The sequence below is a fragment of the Scomber japonicus genome, chromosome 6 (assembly GCF_027409825.1).
Source record: "Scomber japonicus isolate fScoJap1 chromosome 6, fScoJap1.pri, whole genome shotgun sequence".
NCBI classification, from domain to species: Eukaryota; Metazoa; Chordata; class Actinopteri; order Scombriformes; family Scombridae; genus Scomber; species Scomber japonicus.
This window is the reverse complement of record NC_070583.1, coordinates 9767805-9785922: the sequence shown is the minus strand read 5'-3', so window position 1 is coordinate 9785922 and position 18118 is coordinate 9767805. Positions and strand designations below refer to the sequence as shown.

The following is an 18118-nucleotide window of genomic DNA, read 5'->3' as shown; positions in this document are numbered from 1 at the left end:
CAGCCTGTATGCTCTTCAAAACAGGAAGTGACCCGATAAATGACTGTGCTGATGAGGAAGTAGGGGGAAACGCCAGAGGAGTGACTGTCGTAGCAACAGCAACAGTGTAGAGGGCAAAGGTCAGAGGGCAGGAAGGTGATGCTGTTGTCGCTGTGATGGGCTAAGAATACCAAAAATACAACTCTGCTGGGGTTGACAATAGACTTGAGCTACTCTGCACCATGAGCAGGGACTAGTAGGGTGAAAGCCCAAAGAAAACCTTACAAAATTTAGAGCGAAAGGAACTACTTCTTAACAGGAATATGTCTAGAAAGAGTATACTGGAAATAGATTGTGATTTCTTCATTTTTGTGAGATCACATGTGTATAAGTGACAAGAAATAAAAAGAGATGCTGTGTGGCTTACCTGTTTCTTTAGAACCTCAATATGAGGGATGCTGCCTCTACAGTAGGCTTCCAGGATGAGAGCAAACTGGACTGAAACAGCTGGCATGTGCATCTCTGACCTGCGGGGGGCAGCAGAGAGGCAGGCATGGTCAGAGGAGATGCCTCTCTAGAGTCAAGCTGCTCTTTTAAAAACACAAATACTTTTCCCTTTCTTTCTCACATACCGTAAATGCCAGAAGAGGAAGTGTCCTATCTTGCGGTTCTTCTGGGCACGTTCCAGGAGGAAGTGGGTAAGGGCGCAGTCATAGTAGGGCTCATAGCGCAACACCTGCACCAACTGCAGCAAGTACTGCGACAGCTCCTCATTACTGGTGAGGAAAGAGTAGGAGGGAAAACAAGGAGAGGCATGAGTCTTTAAGGTCTTTAACATTTCACTTTCATTTTTAAAAAACTCTTAAACTTAAAACTATAAAATGATTTTGGAGCATATTTATTATCTACTGTCCTTTGCATGAAAGAACTTAATGTATTTACTGATCCAAAAGAAAGAAGGTGTAATTAAACAAGGTGTACTGGATAACACTGTATTACAGTGGATGATACAAATACAGTCTGGCTTGAATATGAGGCGAAGAAAAACTGAGGAGAAAAGGATGTGTTATATAATATTTATGTGTGGGTGGATACATGTGTTTACCTCATGTCACGCAGACAGCGCACAGCATATTCTCTGACATACTGATCAGGGTAGTTGAAGTCCAAAAGCTCTAGAGCGTCTCTGGGACTCAGTTTGGGCCAAATCTGAAGCAGTGCCTGCAGCTGAGACACACACATACACATACACAGATACTCAAAAACTGATTTTAACTGTGATTTTAACTATTTTAACTGTGATTACCTTTTGCACCACAATCTAGAAAGAGATGTTTGTTCTCACCTCAATTTTAGTTAGTGATGATTTAATGCCCAAATTTGGTTGTTCAACATTTTATTTTTTATGATGATTACTTACAGTGTGGTATCTGGTTATTTTTCAGGTGCTGGTAAACTATTCCTTTTCCAACAGAGGATATGTAAACAATTTAATAACATTTATGCTAAATATCTGTGAGACTAACAAATAATTGAGGTCCAAATTGTCCCTTAACAGTTAGGATAATCTTAAACCTCTACACAGGATCAAATATGAATGGCCTGTCTGTCTAAAATAAGCCAATTTAATCCAAATCAGCTTCTTGAATGAGACACTTTGCTCACATTTGTTGCATCACTCTGAATCTTGGCATAGGAGTGTGCACATTCATACTCACTAAAAGAGATTACAGACTTAAGAGGGAGAGGAGGAATTTAGCAATAAAAACGAGTTGATCTCATACAGGTAATGTTTCATCCACAGTGCATCAGTTTAGTTTATATTACTTTATTTTTATTAGTTTTATTTCTATTTGTCTCTAGTGTCAAATAATGCATTGGCTAACCTGGGCCATGTCCTCATGTTTGCTCCATTTGACAGAGAGTAGCAGCTTGGGCAGTGACTGAGGGAAATTCTCACGGCAGTCATAACGTAGTGTCCAGATCAGATCCTTCTCGTTCTCACACAGCTGAGAGAGTGGGTCCCGCTCCATGATCTCCTTCAGCTCTATGTGGAACTTCTTACCTCCACGACCCTGAGAGAAAGGATGGGAGGAAGGAAAAAAATGTCCAATGGGTTAGGGAATTTGAGAAGGAGAGCATTTAGAGGTGAGATGAGGTGAACGGATGGAGAGGAAGGGAAGAAAAATAGGAAAAGGAGCCAGGAAGTGAAAATATGTGAGGGGAGCAACAGCAGTAACTCTAATCGACCACAAGATGGCAGAAGTGTATCAAAGTACTACTACAGAATTTTTTCAGTTACTCTTTTAAATGTGAGTCATCTCAATTCATAATCCAAGGACTATCATTGAATTATCTCTGTTTATACCAAGTGTATGCTGTTTGACTCTTAAAAGAACACAGGTGCGTTAAAGAGCCAATAATTTCATTATAAACTTAGTCATGATATGCTGACGTAAAACAGACACCAGGTCGAACTTTCATTCTAAGGGCATAACATTAGTACAGCTGTGTGGAGCTGTACACTTAGGCACAAATTGACACACTGTTAAAAAAATTAACACCAATCTGTCGTCAGTGCTAATCCATAGTTTCACACGAACACCTCAACTTTAAAAGGCTGCGTTCGGGCATGCCCTCTACATAACACAGGATTATGTAACCGGCTGTAACACGCCCAGGAGTGGGTTTTTGGTCGAAGGGGCAGTGAGACAGGAAAACATACAAGTAATCTGATTAGAGTCTCTAGTTTTGAAGGGGATTGGAATATTTTGCTGTTACACCCTGCCAAAGTGATAACAATGGGTTTCCAAGGAAACTAGCAGTGTGTGCTTATTTGAGAGATTACACTTGCTATGTGCGTTGGTGAGGAGAGAGAAATGACACTGCATGTTAATTTTTATCACCTGACACTGCTTTTCACCTGTGCTGCTGAAGAATGTGAATATTTTGGTATATCTACACAATTAACCCCAAACTCACCATAGGTACACTGTCATTCGCTCTGGCGATCTCTGCAGCTTTTTCCAGTATCTGCAAGAAAGTGAGTGAGTGAGTATTGAGTGAACACCCTCACTGATACAACACTGCTGGAGTACATTAAGCAGGCTGAGCATGTCCTGATCCTTTCGTGCCAGCAGCTACCACTTCATCATAATCACTAGGTACCATTATTAAGAGCACTAAGCCACCGTGATGACAAATTCAACTGCAGTCAAGTCTTTGAAGAAAGGGGGCAAATGAGGCCACATCGTACTTCTAGATCTTTGGGTGAATGGCTGCAGAAATCATTTTTTCAAGACAAATGATTCTGAAATATTCAAAATTACTGGCATGTCCAAATGTTGACAGAAAAGGTGTGTGTGTGTGGGCTGACTAATGTCTGACCTTGTCAAAGGGAGGGAAGATGATGGGGTGTGACGAGTACTCTGGAAAATGGATGTGCAGTGCTGTGGCGTTCTCAGTGTACGGGTTGGTCTGGATGGTTCCTATGGGGTTCAGCATCTCTTCAAGTTCATCTGTCCAAGACACACACACACATACACATACACAAGACTTAGCTGATGTTTATCTACTACATGGTGGCAACTCTAACTTATTTGTGTTAGTAGAAATTAAGTAAACATGAGAGCGGTGTGTATACCAGGAAAGGAAGACCAGCAGTGCAAGATGATATCTCCAGTCTTCAGCTGGCCTTTGTAGTCAAACACCATGGTGTTGACCCAGGCTATAGGGTAGTGCTGGCACAGAGAAACACATTTTCAGCCGATGATACTATAAAAATAGAGTATATATATATGTGCAGTAACTGTGACTGTGTAGGTTTGAGAACAAGACTGTTTCTTACCACTTTCCCTGCTTTGCGAATGGTCTGGTACTTGTTTAGATGAGCGTTTTTGGTGGACTTCTGCTTCTTCACCTTATCCATGACAGCGTAGATGGCGAAGCAGAGGCGGGTCATGCGTGGCAGGTCACAGACAGAGATGTCGAACTCCAGCGTGCTGTCTTTCCATGTGTGATCCGAGCGTCCGCTGCTCTCGCTGCTCACTGCGGGTTTGCACAGCAGCTCTGTACCGTGGAAGAGGCCTGCTCTCACCTGGACCTGGGCGGGCAGGCGGGAGGGTGGCAGCACAAAGAAAGTGTCATCTTAATCCTTGAGCTAAAGTTTGTTAATAACCTTCAGTTGGACTGGCTTTTGGCAAGGCCTTATGAAAGCAAAAAGGAGGATAATAATCTGAAGTATTTTGCAGCTACTTAACACTTAAGCCAATGTGTTAAAATGAAAATGTTTATTATGCTTATATAATCTTTTATGACATGTCTCCATTACTTATCTGTCTGACAATCTACAGCTACTGATGACATGTTGGTGTGCTACTTCTGTAGATGTTAAACCTCTTTGAAGACACAGCACAATTGTGTTTTACGTGTCCACTGGCATATTAACAAGAAAGACAAATGACTGCATTATGGATGTGGACAAAGCAGGAGTTTACCTTGGCAGTCTCCTCCGCGTTCACCTTGCTTCCTTTCACAAGGACTATCTTAAACGTGCTCGACACATCCCACACACACGTCTGTACTTGCTGCGAAGGGAGAGTGAGAGCAGAGGGAGCGATTAGAGATGGGCGAGCAGTATTTGCATGACGTGCTGTAAAAATATGTACTCCAACATGCTGCTTTTTTTTTTCTCTTTTTTCACGAGCACCAGTTTCCCTGCACACAGTTACTCATGCACACACACAAAAAATGTAAGGGTGGAGAGGTGAAATGTGGGGGGCGGGGGGTGGTCAGGCAGGTCATTCTGATGTCAAGCCAAGTGGATTTGCAAGGGTCAGCAGTCAGTAAGATAAACAGCATCACATGACACCTAGAGCCTATGAACATAACCAACTAGCACACTTCCTGCTGTTTGTTGTCTCTCTGTGTGGGTGCTGATGTGTTTAAATGCTTGTGTGAGTGTGTGTAATTTGCCTCATGTCAGATAAGATGCTGTAATTTTTTTCTGCCTTCATTATTACAGGCAGAAACGAGAGCTGCGTGCGCTGTATTGTTACAAAAACAGCACGTCCCTCTGTTCACTTGCTTTGTTGGGAGCAATTATCAGAAAGATCGACATGAGCACGAGAGCAGAGCAACCAAAAACAGGTTCATTTCCTGAAAATAAATCTCGCTTCCTGTCAACCAGCAACCAAAAACCTTATTACAGTATGACCAGAAGCCCTGTCAAAAATGTTGTTTATGACGTATCATTTTGAACAAGCTGTAAACAGGATAAAGGGTTTTTACTGATACTAGAAGGCAGTCAACCCATTGATTGGTTCAGTAAAAGAGATGAGATTCATAGTTTAGGACATTTTTCACAATTTTCTGACATTCCAAAGATAAATAGATTAATCAAGAAAATAATTTGCAGATTATTCAACAAGGGATGAAATCTTTAGTTGCAGCCCTAACCTAGTTAAGTGGAAGTTTTCACCTAAATATCAAGCATACATCACTTATGATGTATGCCTTAATATATATGTAAATCAATTCATCCAAGCACTAAGGGATATTAGGCTGCTTTTTATCCCTTGATGGATATATAAAATAATTTCATTTTGTTGGCATTTCCATGTTTTGTTCATCAAGTATACCCACTTAATCTGGATAAAATGTTCCAGTCATTTTACAGTATGCCTGCATGCATCATAGTGTATGATAATATACAGTGATTGAGACACTTAGTCACATTCTCCGCTGAGTATGAATGTACTCATCTACAAAATGGGGAAGTGAGATGAAACTGCTGGTTGTTTTTATTTCTAAACGCACACACACGCAAAAAATAAAGATCATAAGGTGAGAGCAAGTTTTGTAATAATGGCTTTAACACTTTTATGATAATATTTGATAAATATGATGTGGTTACATTTCATATAATCATTCACACCTGCAATATTTACAGACTTTCTCAGCTGCACATCACCAGGCATCAAGAGTCAGCGTGGCATCAGGCAATTAAAACCACAGGAGACTCGCTAACGAAAGGCCAATTAAATGCAATCTGACATTTAAATGTGGATGCACACATCAATGAGTGATGTCACTGCACACCTGGCGGCATCAGCGGGGGAGCTACTGATGTTTTCTGACAACGTAACAAATGCTGAAGAGGCCAAAACTAAGTAGACGCTTGTAGTATATAGAACAGCTTTACTTTATGGAGCAGCCTGTGGTCTCTATGAGGTTCATTGGTCAACAGGGCTAATGCTGGCAGGGCAGCGCAGGCTTGTTGCCATGCATTCAAAACAGTGCCTCATAAAAAGACAGGTGGCAGCTGCCAAGTACATGTTTACACAACCTGCACACCTGCCTTGTTCAATGCAGGTGAACCAAACAAACTGGAGCTTTTATTTTGGTGAAAGAAGAACATTGCTCAGTAAACACTGGTGGATATTAAGTGACTGTTATCTAGAGCACATAGGAGCATTTTGTGCATCGAAACATCAGTTTTAATCAAATGTTATCAAATCACTTAACATTAATAAACGTATGTGATAAGAACAAGCTGAAATTGACTTCATCTTCTTACCCAATGAAGACTCAGTTAACCTGCGTTTGTGACTGTTGAACACACCAAACCACCACAGCACAGAAGTGAGAGTCCCATTTATTCACACACATTATCCCCATACTAACCGTGGGAGCTCTTCTCTTGGGAGGTAGTGGTAAAGGTGGGTTGGATGACTTGCGGCTGACCACAGCTCCGATGGCACAGATTTCCTTTTCAAACATGGCCTTGACGGTGCTGGTGTGGACCAGGGTGAGGTGTGGAGGCTCCTTGGCTTGCATGCACGTGCGGATGTACTGCACACACACAAGACAGGGAAGGAGAGCTTTTTAGTTATGTGCATTTCCAAGCCTTTTTTAGTCTTGTGAAAAAGTTGTTTTGTTCATAGTTGTGTTAAAAGTTAAAAGTTAAAGTACACTCTGACAGACATAAAAGTGGAATGGCTTTTCAGAAATAGCTAGCTAAAGTACTTCAAAGACAGGCAAAAAAGAACACAAGTCAAAACTAGGGAAATTTATGCACTGCTTATAGAGCATACTTCATCAAATAAGCATGCAAGGCTGCACACAGACAGGGCCAGATTCTGCTTAAAAATGCTTGGCACTTAATTTAAAATCATTAATTAAAAAAAAGAAGTGACTAACCAAATATAGCTTGTGGAACTTACATATATTACCTACAGAGGCTGCCTTCATGATTAGCTGATCTCATAACACTATCGAGCCGGTTGACTCCACAAATATGCTCAAACTGGCCTTTAAACTGAGGAATCTTAAAATCTATGATACTTCTCTGAGGTAATAAAGTCATCCCTAGTTTATGACATTCATTTCACAGGAAACCAAAAGTAACAGCTGTACTATACTCGCACTGAGATAAGATAAGTGCTTGCTAGTTATTGCTATTAATTCATAGTCACTTACCAGCACACTAATGTATGCTGTGCTTCCTGTAGATAGATGCAATCTTGTTGCTTTTTATACTTGGTGCCTGTTTTGTGTGATTATTCTTATAACTTATTTAAATGTGTCTATGTAAATATGTTTATTATCTTTATAAATCTGTGTTTTTTAACAGCTCTCTCTGCAGAACTGCGACTGTAAACTAGACACATTTCTCTTTTATATTTGTTCTCCAAGATAATGTATAACTGCAATGGCTCATTTAAGTGAATAATAAACCTGCTCCTGATTCACATGTAGGCTTATCTGGGTTACCTGATATTTGTGTAACAGCTGAAAACAAGCAACACGCGAACATGTATACTGTAAACACACCATCAACCTCCCGCACCATTACCAAAACTACTGCGGTTCAAGCCCATTAATTCTAGTTTACATCTCATCTTTTTTTCCACAGTCAGACCAGACAGGTCTGATAATAGCTCAGGCTGTTAGTGTCAAACATTACGCAACTTTATATCAGTTTAAATCATATTATCATGTGATAAGCAGAGATGTTTAGAATCCAAGGGTAGAAAATGTTAACCTTTTAAGAGGACTATCTCTGATCCACCTGGTTATGCCAACAATACTGATAAAGGAAATGAAACATCAAAGTGAGGTTTAGAGTAGAGTCTATAAATCACTGATAGATAGTAATCCCCACTGTGTCTCAGAGAAACTTTACAAGGTCGCAGTAATGAAAAAATTATGAATGCAATCATCTCTATCCACTTCTATATAATGGTTGTTATCAGGATGTTTTGCGTAACTGCTTGTGTAACACTGGATTTCTTACAGAACGCAGAGTCACCTTGTGCACTGCATGATCAACAGACCTTGTACTGAATGAGAGGGTGGTCTCCACAAAGGAACTCCAGGCAATGGCTGACCCTCAGTACGTACTGTCCCCTCCAAGCCTCCTCCTCAGGCCCGTGGGTTGTCAGCCACTTCTTCACCGCCTGCTCCATCAGTTCGGTGGGGGTGCAGGACGATGGCATCTTCAGGCTGGCCGAGTCCTGCCAGAGAAAAAAGAAAGACGGGGATTATATTTCTAATAGAAATACGAGTAGCTTAATCTTTCATGAGAGGTCAAAAGTGGAATAAAGGATGTTAAAAAGCAACATGAGGATGCACAAACTCTTGATGACCCTTGCTGCTGAATCATATCAAGGCAAGTTCTGCATTTGTTTACTGATCTCATGACATATTGTGTAAAGAAGAGGAAACTGTAGCTAATTAAATACAGACACAGGACAATGGCACAGAATAAACATGCATCCAGTCACTTGGTTCATACACAAGCGATGTGACTTCACACTCTGACAGACTGTGTGTGAACCACGGTGCGTGTAAATGCATGTGAGTGCTCCACACATTGCCACCACCGATCTAATATGTTCTGAGTGCCAGAGCGAGGCTCACTGTTTCATCCTATTTATAGCTCAGTGCTGACCTGATACCTGAGATGGAATTATAATTTCCTGGAGGTTTAATAAAAATGTCCTCCATTAATTATTAATGATAGAAAATATTCCACAGCTACATTATGGTGGAAGGAGAAAAACCGGCAGCTCATAGAAGACATATCTTGGACTTTTTCTAAACTGATGAACATTATTTTAAAAAGATCGAAATTAAGATAAGATTTCTCTGCTAATACAATGAGGGACCGTGTGAATAAAACCAAAGTCAGCCACTGAATAATCCTAATGATGTCACTTTAAAAAAGGAAGCTTCAGCACTGAACCTCATATTCACTTCACAACAATAAAACACACACCGCCACACTTCCTGCCCATAATGTCGCTTATTGTGTCTGACCTCTTAAATAAGACTTCCCGTCTATGTCCACCTGAGCACAGTGGCACAGATGGCCCGTCTTTGTGTATGTGCATGTATGTGTGTATCCATGATGTTGACCAAAGCTTAGACGCGCACACACACACACACACACAGGTCTGGAGGGACATGACCATCTGTTTTATTATTAAATAACATCTATAACAGAAGCAAATAGAAAACCTGCAGAGACAAAGACAGATGGAAGGAGACAGGCAGCTAGATCACAGAAGGAGAGGGAAAGAGGTTCATTTTAATTAGCGTTTGGGTCCCTTGAGCTGCCATGCTAATGTATGTGTGTGTGTGTGTGTGTGTGTGTGTGTGTCCGGGAGGATGGCATAATTTTGCTGATAGTTGTGACCCATTTAGTGTTGTCACATGACTTTCTAGTGGGCTCAGTCACGTGACTATGGTGAAGCTGCAAACTGTGAGCCAGAAAAGAAGCTGAGTTACAGTGCATGAGTCTACACTGGTGGGGGTCACATGGCTACTTTCTGCTGTAGTAGTTGCAATAAATCACATAGTTGTTCTGGGCTCATTGTGTATGCAGATGTTATGGTTCAAAAATGATGGCAAGAAAGTGATAGGCATCACTTCAGCAAGAATGTAAATTTTTGTTTTGTTTTTGCCCTTTACAGAAAAATGCAATTATAAGTTGATAATGTTTAAAAATAACACTGATTAAATATGTGGTTAATAAGGCATTAAGTTTAATAAAGGCATTTTTAAAACTTCATTATGTTTGTGCAGTTGGGCAATTGGGAATAACCTCAGAACCCTATCATTTTATAAAACATATTAGTTATAGTTATCACTATTTATTTATTACATGTTATATTTATTCATATAGAGAGCTATCTAACATCAAGGCCTGAAAAGAAAGAAATACTCCTAAATCCTGTCAAATCAGTGTTTTGCTTTGATGAGTTACAAGGCAGATCAATTGCCCTGGCTTTTTGTGATAGGCTTGCCAACACACAAAATTAAAACTAATCATTCACAATTGTCTCCATCAGTGGATTCTTTATGAGATAAAATAGAATTAAGAACTGGTAAGTTTTCAGAGCAACAATATACTTTTGAGCTCATTATCACCAGTTTCAAGACTGGTGTTAAAATGAAACGTCTCATTTTAAGAGAAGACTCGTTGTAGGATGTTTGTCCATGATTTCCCCCTGGTGCATCCGGTAAGGGAGCTTAATTGCATGTCACACCCTTTCTCGCTATCATCCTCATTTACCGTCATCTCTTTACTGTGGGCAATCTAATAAAAACAAAACAAACAATACACTGCATGGTACAACATGTTGTTTGCCTCCAACAACCTGTCGAGTTGCAGTTTTCTTTCCATGTCTGTCCAGACTCATGTAATATTTGTAGCAATGGTTTTAACTGTATTTTCCTTGTATGTGTTCACATGTTTAGCCAATAAAGCTGACTCTGATAGAACGTACAGTTGTAACCATGACAATAGACGATGCTTCAGATATGAATGTTGCTGCAAAAAAAAGCTACAAATACTAAAACATGGATGCTTCACACACATCTTCAATTCAGCAGCAGAGAAGATCGAAACAATCACCACAATTTCCAGGGGGGTCCTAAGATTAGTGTCACCAATTCAGTATGTGACCAAATGTGAAATATGGTCACAACCTGCCCTTCTGTTCCTGAGTTATAGTGTTGAATAATGTTGGCCAGAGAAGTGTTTGTACAGAACATTACCACTGTTAAATATGACCTTTGACCTACTGGGTATAAAACAGTCATCTCCATCATTTTGTCCTACTAGACATTTGTGTTAAACTTTATCATAATTAGTGTATACATTCTCAAGTTATGGCCACAGTGACCTTTGACTACCAAAATGTGGGGTCAAGTGAATGTTTGTGCCAAATTTGAAGAAATTCCTTCAAAGAGTTCCTGAGATATCTCGTTCATGAGGTTAGACAACCTGGAAACATGATACCTCCGGTCACAGCTGTCATCGGCGTGAAGGCATAATAAAAATGTTGTAGACATAATTTACAGAGTTGTAATATTGCTTATGAACACACATTTGGTGCTGTGCTCTAATTTCTTGCCAGGTGTGGAGAGGTGATAGCAGGTTAGGGTTACCCGGTCCACAGTCATTGCATCATGAAAACAGTCTTTATTTACAGTTTCAATCTAACCCCTAAATAAACCAAAAACATACTTCTGCACAGGGCGACAGACTCACCTGAGACTGGTCAAAGTGGATAATGACTTTCAGGTCTGCGGGCCGGTCATTGAGTCCATCGGTGATGGCTGTCTTGGCTGCGGGCTCTAGCTGAGGGGAGAAGCAGGCCTGCAGCCATTCCTTCCACGACATCATCTGCATATGTTGCATCCTATCTTCACTGATACGAAACATCTTACTGCGAAAGTCCTTCACCTCCTGGTCATTTATGCCATCGAGTTCATGGAGGCCTAGTGGAGGTTCGAGTACAAAATAATAGTTGAAGCATCGCTCGGAAGTAGGATACATCTTGATTTAAATAAAGTGCATTTATCCACCTACAGTGTATTTTAAGTGTACTTATACAAATAATCACTTAATTTCAAACATTGAAATGGTTCCAGATTTACATGGTTCTCCGGATTAAATGCAATATTTAGAACAATTGTATTCCATTACTTTTATTTAATATAAAAAAGTCATAATGTAAGATCATGCCAGCTAGTTGAAATGGTGTTTTATTAAGAATTTAGCATTTTTAAGAAAGTTGAATTATTTGGTACAAAGTTTTTATGGTTACACCACTTAGACATTTTTGCCATAATCCTTTAATATATTCTCTCAAAATGGATTAAAAGCAGAAATTTTATACTGGGTCCAGAAAAAAAGGAATGTGTGCAAGTTATTCATATATTTATTTTAAAATCCATTTTAAATTTGACTAAATCACATGGACACAAAGAAACGTCATTGACCCACAAATGATATGTTTGGACTCTCATTCAAAGGAGTGGGAAAGTGTGACTGGTACTTGTTCATGTTATGAGAAATTCCTGTAATAGAAATGAATTTAACAAACAGGTACAACCTCTACTTATCCAGCAGGTTTTTTATGTGATCTCATGAAACTGAACGAGCTCTCAGGTGAGAAAAGGATCTTGTACACTGAGGATAAACTGCTCTAAAGCACAGGATTAAGGGTTCATGTAAAATGCACAAACACCTGTGGGACACTTGACATCAGGCAGTTGCACCTGGTAATGAATGTGTAAAAAAACAGGATTACAAACTGCAGTCTCTCACGGGAATAAGCCACAGCCTCTTCATATTCACACTGGCGCTAAATGCCAGATGCATGAACTGCTGTTTGACTGATTATACTTTATCTTTCTGTTCCCCTTTGAGCTTTTGTCTCTATTTTTTCAAAGGGGTGCTGCACAATACTTTCTTGGTAATGAAAACAACATGTTGACATTTAAAGCCATTTAACATTCATATGACCCTCTGCTTTCAAAGAGGGGCTCTGGACCACATTAGCTGCATTGTGTGAGCCGGTCTGTGTGACTGTATTTCTGGAGGGTAAAAAAACACGGTCGGCCCCGTGAGTGTGTAATTGTTTATTACTGCGCACGGCACGAGGTAGGTGTGCGCGTTTGCGTGGGGCTGGCCAGACGTGCCTGTGGGGTTCCTTTTCAAACACTCTTTACTCTGACAAAAGCCTTTAAAAGATCATGTCAGACCAAAGTGGAGCCAGGAGGGGAGAATATCAATATCGTCTGAGTCTCCTTCAATTAGTCTCAGAGCCGCTTCTCTCCCTGGGTCCCTTTCTTCCTCTGAAGAGGCCTGCTGTGGCCAGAGGACTTCCATGATCCTGACTATCTCAATGAGAAGAGAGATGTGTGACTTTTCTTTTTAAAGTTTTGTAAAAGTATGTATATAATGCATGCATCCCCATATATAACACTTCTAACTTATCATAAGTTAAGTAAGAGAGTACAGTGAGGTTAGGTAACCTTCCTATCATAGTGATTGATCACCTCTGATCCTCTTTAAGGCCTAATCTTCACCAGAGATAATACAAAGTGACAGCTGATGGAAGACACATCAGGAAGACGTCCAGTCAATCCTCATGCCTCTCTATCAGACAGCTGGGCTGCTGATGGGAGCCAGCTGCAGACAGGCCTTTGGCTCTGATGGCTGGGGTGAATGTGCTGAGTAGGGGAACTACTTAGCATACTAGAGGTTCTCAAGCCTTGTTGTGCGTACGTAATGATTTACTGTCCCATTAACTAACTCTCAAGTGCCTTCATGGCATTGGGAATTCCAAACAGGGACAGTAAACGGATCAATCAGAGAGGGAGTGATGCATTCGAGAGCCCACTTTCATTATTTAACACGTGTCTCAGCATTCAAATCACCACAACTGTACACGAGCAACAGTCATCGAGAGCAACGTTTCCTCACCCTTGCTGATGAGCACGCCGATTTTGGAGTCCAGCAGGCGCTCGGCTCGGCCGCAGTTGCGCGTCACCAGCTTGAGGACAGGCAGGAAAGGGCGAACGTCGCACAGCCGGCGGGTTTCGTCCTCCAGTTCTTCGTGCACGGCTGCCTGGTTGACACACTCGAACATGTGGCTCTCCATGTCGCCCAGGGAGGGGAACAACGGGAACGTCTGAGCCTGCTTCCATAAGAGCTGGAAGGGAGAGAAAGAAAGTTTTACTATGGTGCGAGCACTTGTTTGAGGTTTCACTTTAATGCTTTAGCGCTGTAAAACCACCGGGGGTGTTTTTATTGTGTCCATTAGACTGAATTAAATAATTCCAACTTAGAGTAAATGCAACCGGAAAATAAAAAGCATCTGCGTTGTCAGCTTTATGGCCTTACATATATGAGGTTATCTAATGGTATTCAAAAAGGTTTGACAAAGCAAGTCTTCTAACCTTTACATGAACACTATATAGCTTCATAAGGAGCACAAATGGGGCTTTTGTCCTTTGATTTTTAAACAACACCTTCAAACTACATTGAAAACATACATGACGTAATATATTGACGAAAGTGTACGTTTCATGATCAGGAGCAAAATATGACTCACGGCAACATGACACAGCGTCTGGGTGAGCCAATCAGGAAATGAATAATATATCCACCCGCCAATGCTGGAATGATTCATGTCCCTGTGTCCCCACAGCATGATCACAGGTTTGTTTGTGCTTGTCTGAGCTCTGTTGTAGCATATGGGAGCAGGACACATTTGCCCTACCAATAATACATGCTTCTGTGGGAACACTTAGAAAACTTATTGCCGTAGTTACTTTTATTTCCCACGTATTAACAAGCCAACAGATGATAGCTCAGTTCTGCTTTTTCTGGGAAATTATAACAAAGATTTATTAGAATGATATATAAATACTACGATATTTATAAATACTTTCAAACACTTTCATTCATAATGCTGCTCTTTTTGGCTGCTTGATCACAGATAAAGAAGCTGTTATGTGGCTGTTTGGAGCTTCACCTTTTCTTCACCATTCTTTCATTTCGTAGAAAAAGTTTCACTCTCCCTGTCTTCTCCTTCTATTTCCATGCTTCACTGATGTATAATTTGTCAGAGTGTTTGTTGGTTGTGTCAGTTTCCCTCAAGGAAATGAAGATCTCTTACATATGAGTGCCAACAGACATCTTTTATGCATGCAAAGCCACACATCGATACATTTAGTCCAATCACTTAAAAGGCCTGAACCTAGGCAGAAACCTAATTCATCATATAGTTCCTGTAAATGCGTATCTTTGGTCACGTTACAGGGCTGATAAAGCCATGAGTGATTTCCAGAAAACGACAGACGGACTTGTTTATTCGCTGTTTAGAAGAACCTCTTGAGGCTTTTTTTGAACAGCGCTTCGCTAGGGAAAAACATATTGGAGGTTGTGTCTCCCTATGTGTGTGTTTTCAAAGGCGATCAAAAGAATGCTAAACATCAGCTGTGAGAAGGTCACGCACTAGAGTCACTAGAAAACAGGAGGGGTTGTACACTGTGAAGCAATCCAATACAACAGCCCTGAAAATGACTGTCAGTAATAAATAATACATTTTGAAACCTTGATTATTGTTGAGACTATATCAGAAATGTGGAGTCTACTCAGGACCAATTTTGAGACCGTAGAATATAAATCACATATTTGATTATCCATCATCCATCATTATACAATAAAGTTGATTGTCAAACTGTAAAAACTTCACCCTTTCATTATATATCTTTGTCATGTGTTTGATAACTACATTTTTACGTTTATTATGTTTATATTCTGTATATATAAAATGATTGGCTGACATATTGATATCAGATTTTAAAAATTCCTTAATACCGGTATCAGCCCGAAAAAGAAAAAAAAAACAGTGTTGGTCAAGCTCTAATTATAATATATAATGTAAGTTTGTTTTTCTGTATGAAGTGAACATAATGTTACAAAGCTGTTTTCAGCATGATGCAGTCCGATACAGCACCACCTCAAAGTTCAGCCTTAAAGTAAACCTCAAGTAAGGTAGCAGTTATTGTAGGCATATCACATTTCATTGCTTTTCCATTAAACAGGTGTTTCCATTTTTCTGGTCACTTGGTGTAAATTGATACCTGAACAACATCACAGGAGCCACTATTACTGGCAAACAACACACACAACAATTGCCCAATTCTTATTTCAAGCATCCTCACACTGACATGCAGTTTGTGATACTTGGTAAACAAGGCAATTCATTTCCTGAGCAACTTCTAAAAAAAGAAAAAAAAAGGCTGATCATGTCTGAGACCTCTGACCTCCGCTTCCCAAGATTAGCCGTGGTCATGCATGATGTCATGAGCTGTTTGCATCCTGAAAGCAAAGAACTATCTGCTAAAAAGAAAACACCCAGCCAGCCGCAACAAAAACAGGCATTAGGTGACGTGTAAAGGAACAGTTGTGCGGCTGTGTTTGTTTACTTGTGAGTAAATGTGTGTGTGGGCTGACTGTAGGACAAAAGACCTAGAGGCGTGTAAATGCAATAAAGTGACTAAATGACACACAACAAGCAAATTAAGTATTTAAAAGGTTTTTTCTTTCAGTTGTGTTGTGACAATATAGCTCATCTTCTTTTGCCAGCCCTCACCAACAAATGACTTTCTCTAAAACTTGAGCTTAGACACTTCAATTTAGGCCCCAAACCGCTGTGCTACTCACCAGTTTGATGTGCTGAATGGTGGCCTCGCGTGGAACGTCCATCTGGATGTAGATACCGGTGGGCAGCAGAAAGTCCACAGTGATCTGGTCCGGAGCGTGGCCTGCCAGGGGCGAGTGGGCCGCCCATATGTCCAGGAGGTCTGTCATGGCAGGAGGCATGGCAAGGGACACCACACACCACCTCAACCATAAGGACCTGGAGAAACAGAGGAGAGACATTTTTAAAATCAAGAAAATCTTAATAGGTCATTCTAATGATTGAGGAGTGTAAAAGCACCAATCAGGCTTTAAAAACTTAATGACACAGGAGAAAATTAGAGCAAAGGTTACAGAGGTGACAAAACAACAACGTCAGGGCTAATAGAATGTAGGCTAAATGATCCAGTGACTCATCAAACCTCGTCTACTCATGGTGAGCTCATCCAACCTAAAGGCAAACACGCTACATGTAAACATGTGAGTGATACGATGTTCTCACGGCTCACTATTGATCAGCTCCATGTGGTATTCCAGAAATGCCATGAAATCATTCCTTAAAAAAAAAAAATCCAGCTCAGAGGAAACATAATAAGGTTCATTCATTCTGGTCTAAATAATCACGCTAAGTGAGTTTAGGAGACAAGTCAAACACCAATGACATCAATTCACACTGAAGAGGAGAGATCTAAAAAGACAGCTGAGTCGTGTAGAACATATCAAAGCAAGCTTTTTCAGAACATTTGAAGATTTGATGACGCTCAAATACTGGTGTCATCCTAAAAATGAGGTTTCAGCTTCTGCGGTGGTTCAAACAGTCTTAGAATATACTACTTATTCACTGTAAAGCCACATCAACATCTACACCACGCTGTTGTTTTTCTTCACAGGCAAGCTTTTTTTTCTGCTCTCCTTTTCATTAACAACTAGTTGACAGTTCCGCTGTGTCCCTGTGGGGGCAGCAGTGTGCCGAGTACAGTGGGAGGTCGGTTGGCTTTAACTTGGGTGAGGGCCAATGCTCAGAGGAATGCCCACTAAGCAAACAGAACAAAAGGTCAGGCTGCCCTCCCCTCATCTGACAATCTGCCCCCCCTCCCCGGCAGAGAGAACACACACACACACACACACACACAAAGAAAACACTCACACTTATAGACCGATAAGGCATGCATAAAAGTGCACTCTCATACATCATCGTCGTCTTTTGACACACACACACACACACACACACACACACTCACACAGAGGCTGGTGCCAAGGTAATTATCAAGGAAGGCAGGGGGGATTTACACTGCCACAGTTCCTTTCTGTGTGTGCTCAAAAACACTGGCGGAGTGAGGGCGAATTCTGTCGGCCGCTGACAAATCTCAAAATCCAGAATGTGTGCAACGCAACAGTGTAAACATGCAACTCAAGGACAAAAAACCCCCCCTCAAATTAACACACACGCAAGGCAAGCTCCAGCTACTTCCACTGAGCTGCAGTAAGTGGCTGGACAGCTGGTGTAAAACAGCCCGCAGCCTGGTTTCCATTTGAGCTCCTTCCACAACCACAGCTGTACCCTCACATCATTTCCACCTGCTCTTTTTTTCCCCTCATTACCTAGTCATCAAGTGGCCTAGTACATTA

The 18118-nt window shown here is 40.8% G+C and overlaps 1 protein-coding gene across 1 annotated transcript in view; it reads right to left on the bottom strand.

The window, feature by feature from the left end:
- Positions 1–18118, bottom strand: part of pik3cb (phosphatidylinositol-4,5-bisphosphate 3-kinase, catalytic subunit beta) — a 54578-nt gene that overhangs the window by 10666 nt on the left and 25794 nt on the right. The window contains exons 3-16 of the mRNA XM_053321191.1: positions 16514–16709; positions 13763–13991; positions 11540–11769; positions 8316–8495; positions 6664–6831; positions 4476–4565; positions 3827–4081; positions 3623–3719; positions 3367–3497; positions 2962–3012; positions 1866–2054; positions 1085–1206; positions 612–755; positions 407–506 (exon numbers count right to left, since the gene is read on the bottom strand). Coding sequence (XP_053177166.1) covers positions 407–506; positions 612–755; positions 1085–1206; positions 1866–2054; positions 2962–3012; positions 3367–3497; positions 3623–3719; positions 3827–4081; positions 4476–4565; positions 6664–6831; positions 8316–8495; positions 11540–11769; positions 13763–13991; positions 16514–16672 — 2145 coding nt within the window. The 5' untranslated portion in view covers positions 16673–16709. The remainder of the gene's footprint in view (positions 1–406; positions 507–611; positions 756–1084; positions 1207–1865; positions 2055–2961; positions 3013–3366; positions 3498–3622; positions 3720–3826; positions 4082–4475; positions 4566–6663; positions 6832–8315; positions 8496–11539; positions 11770–13762; positions 13992–16513; positions 16710–18118) is intronic.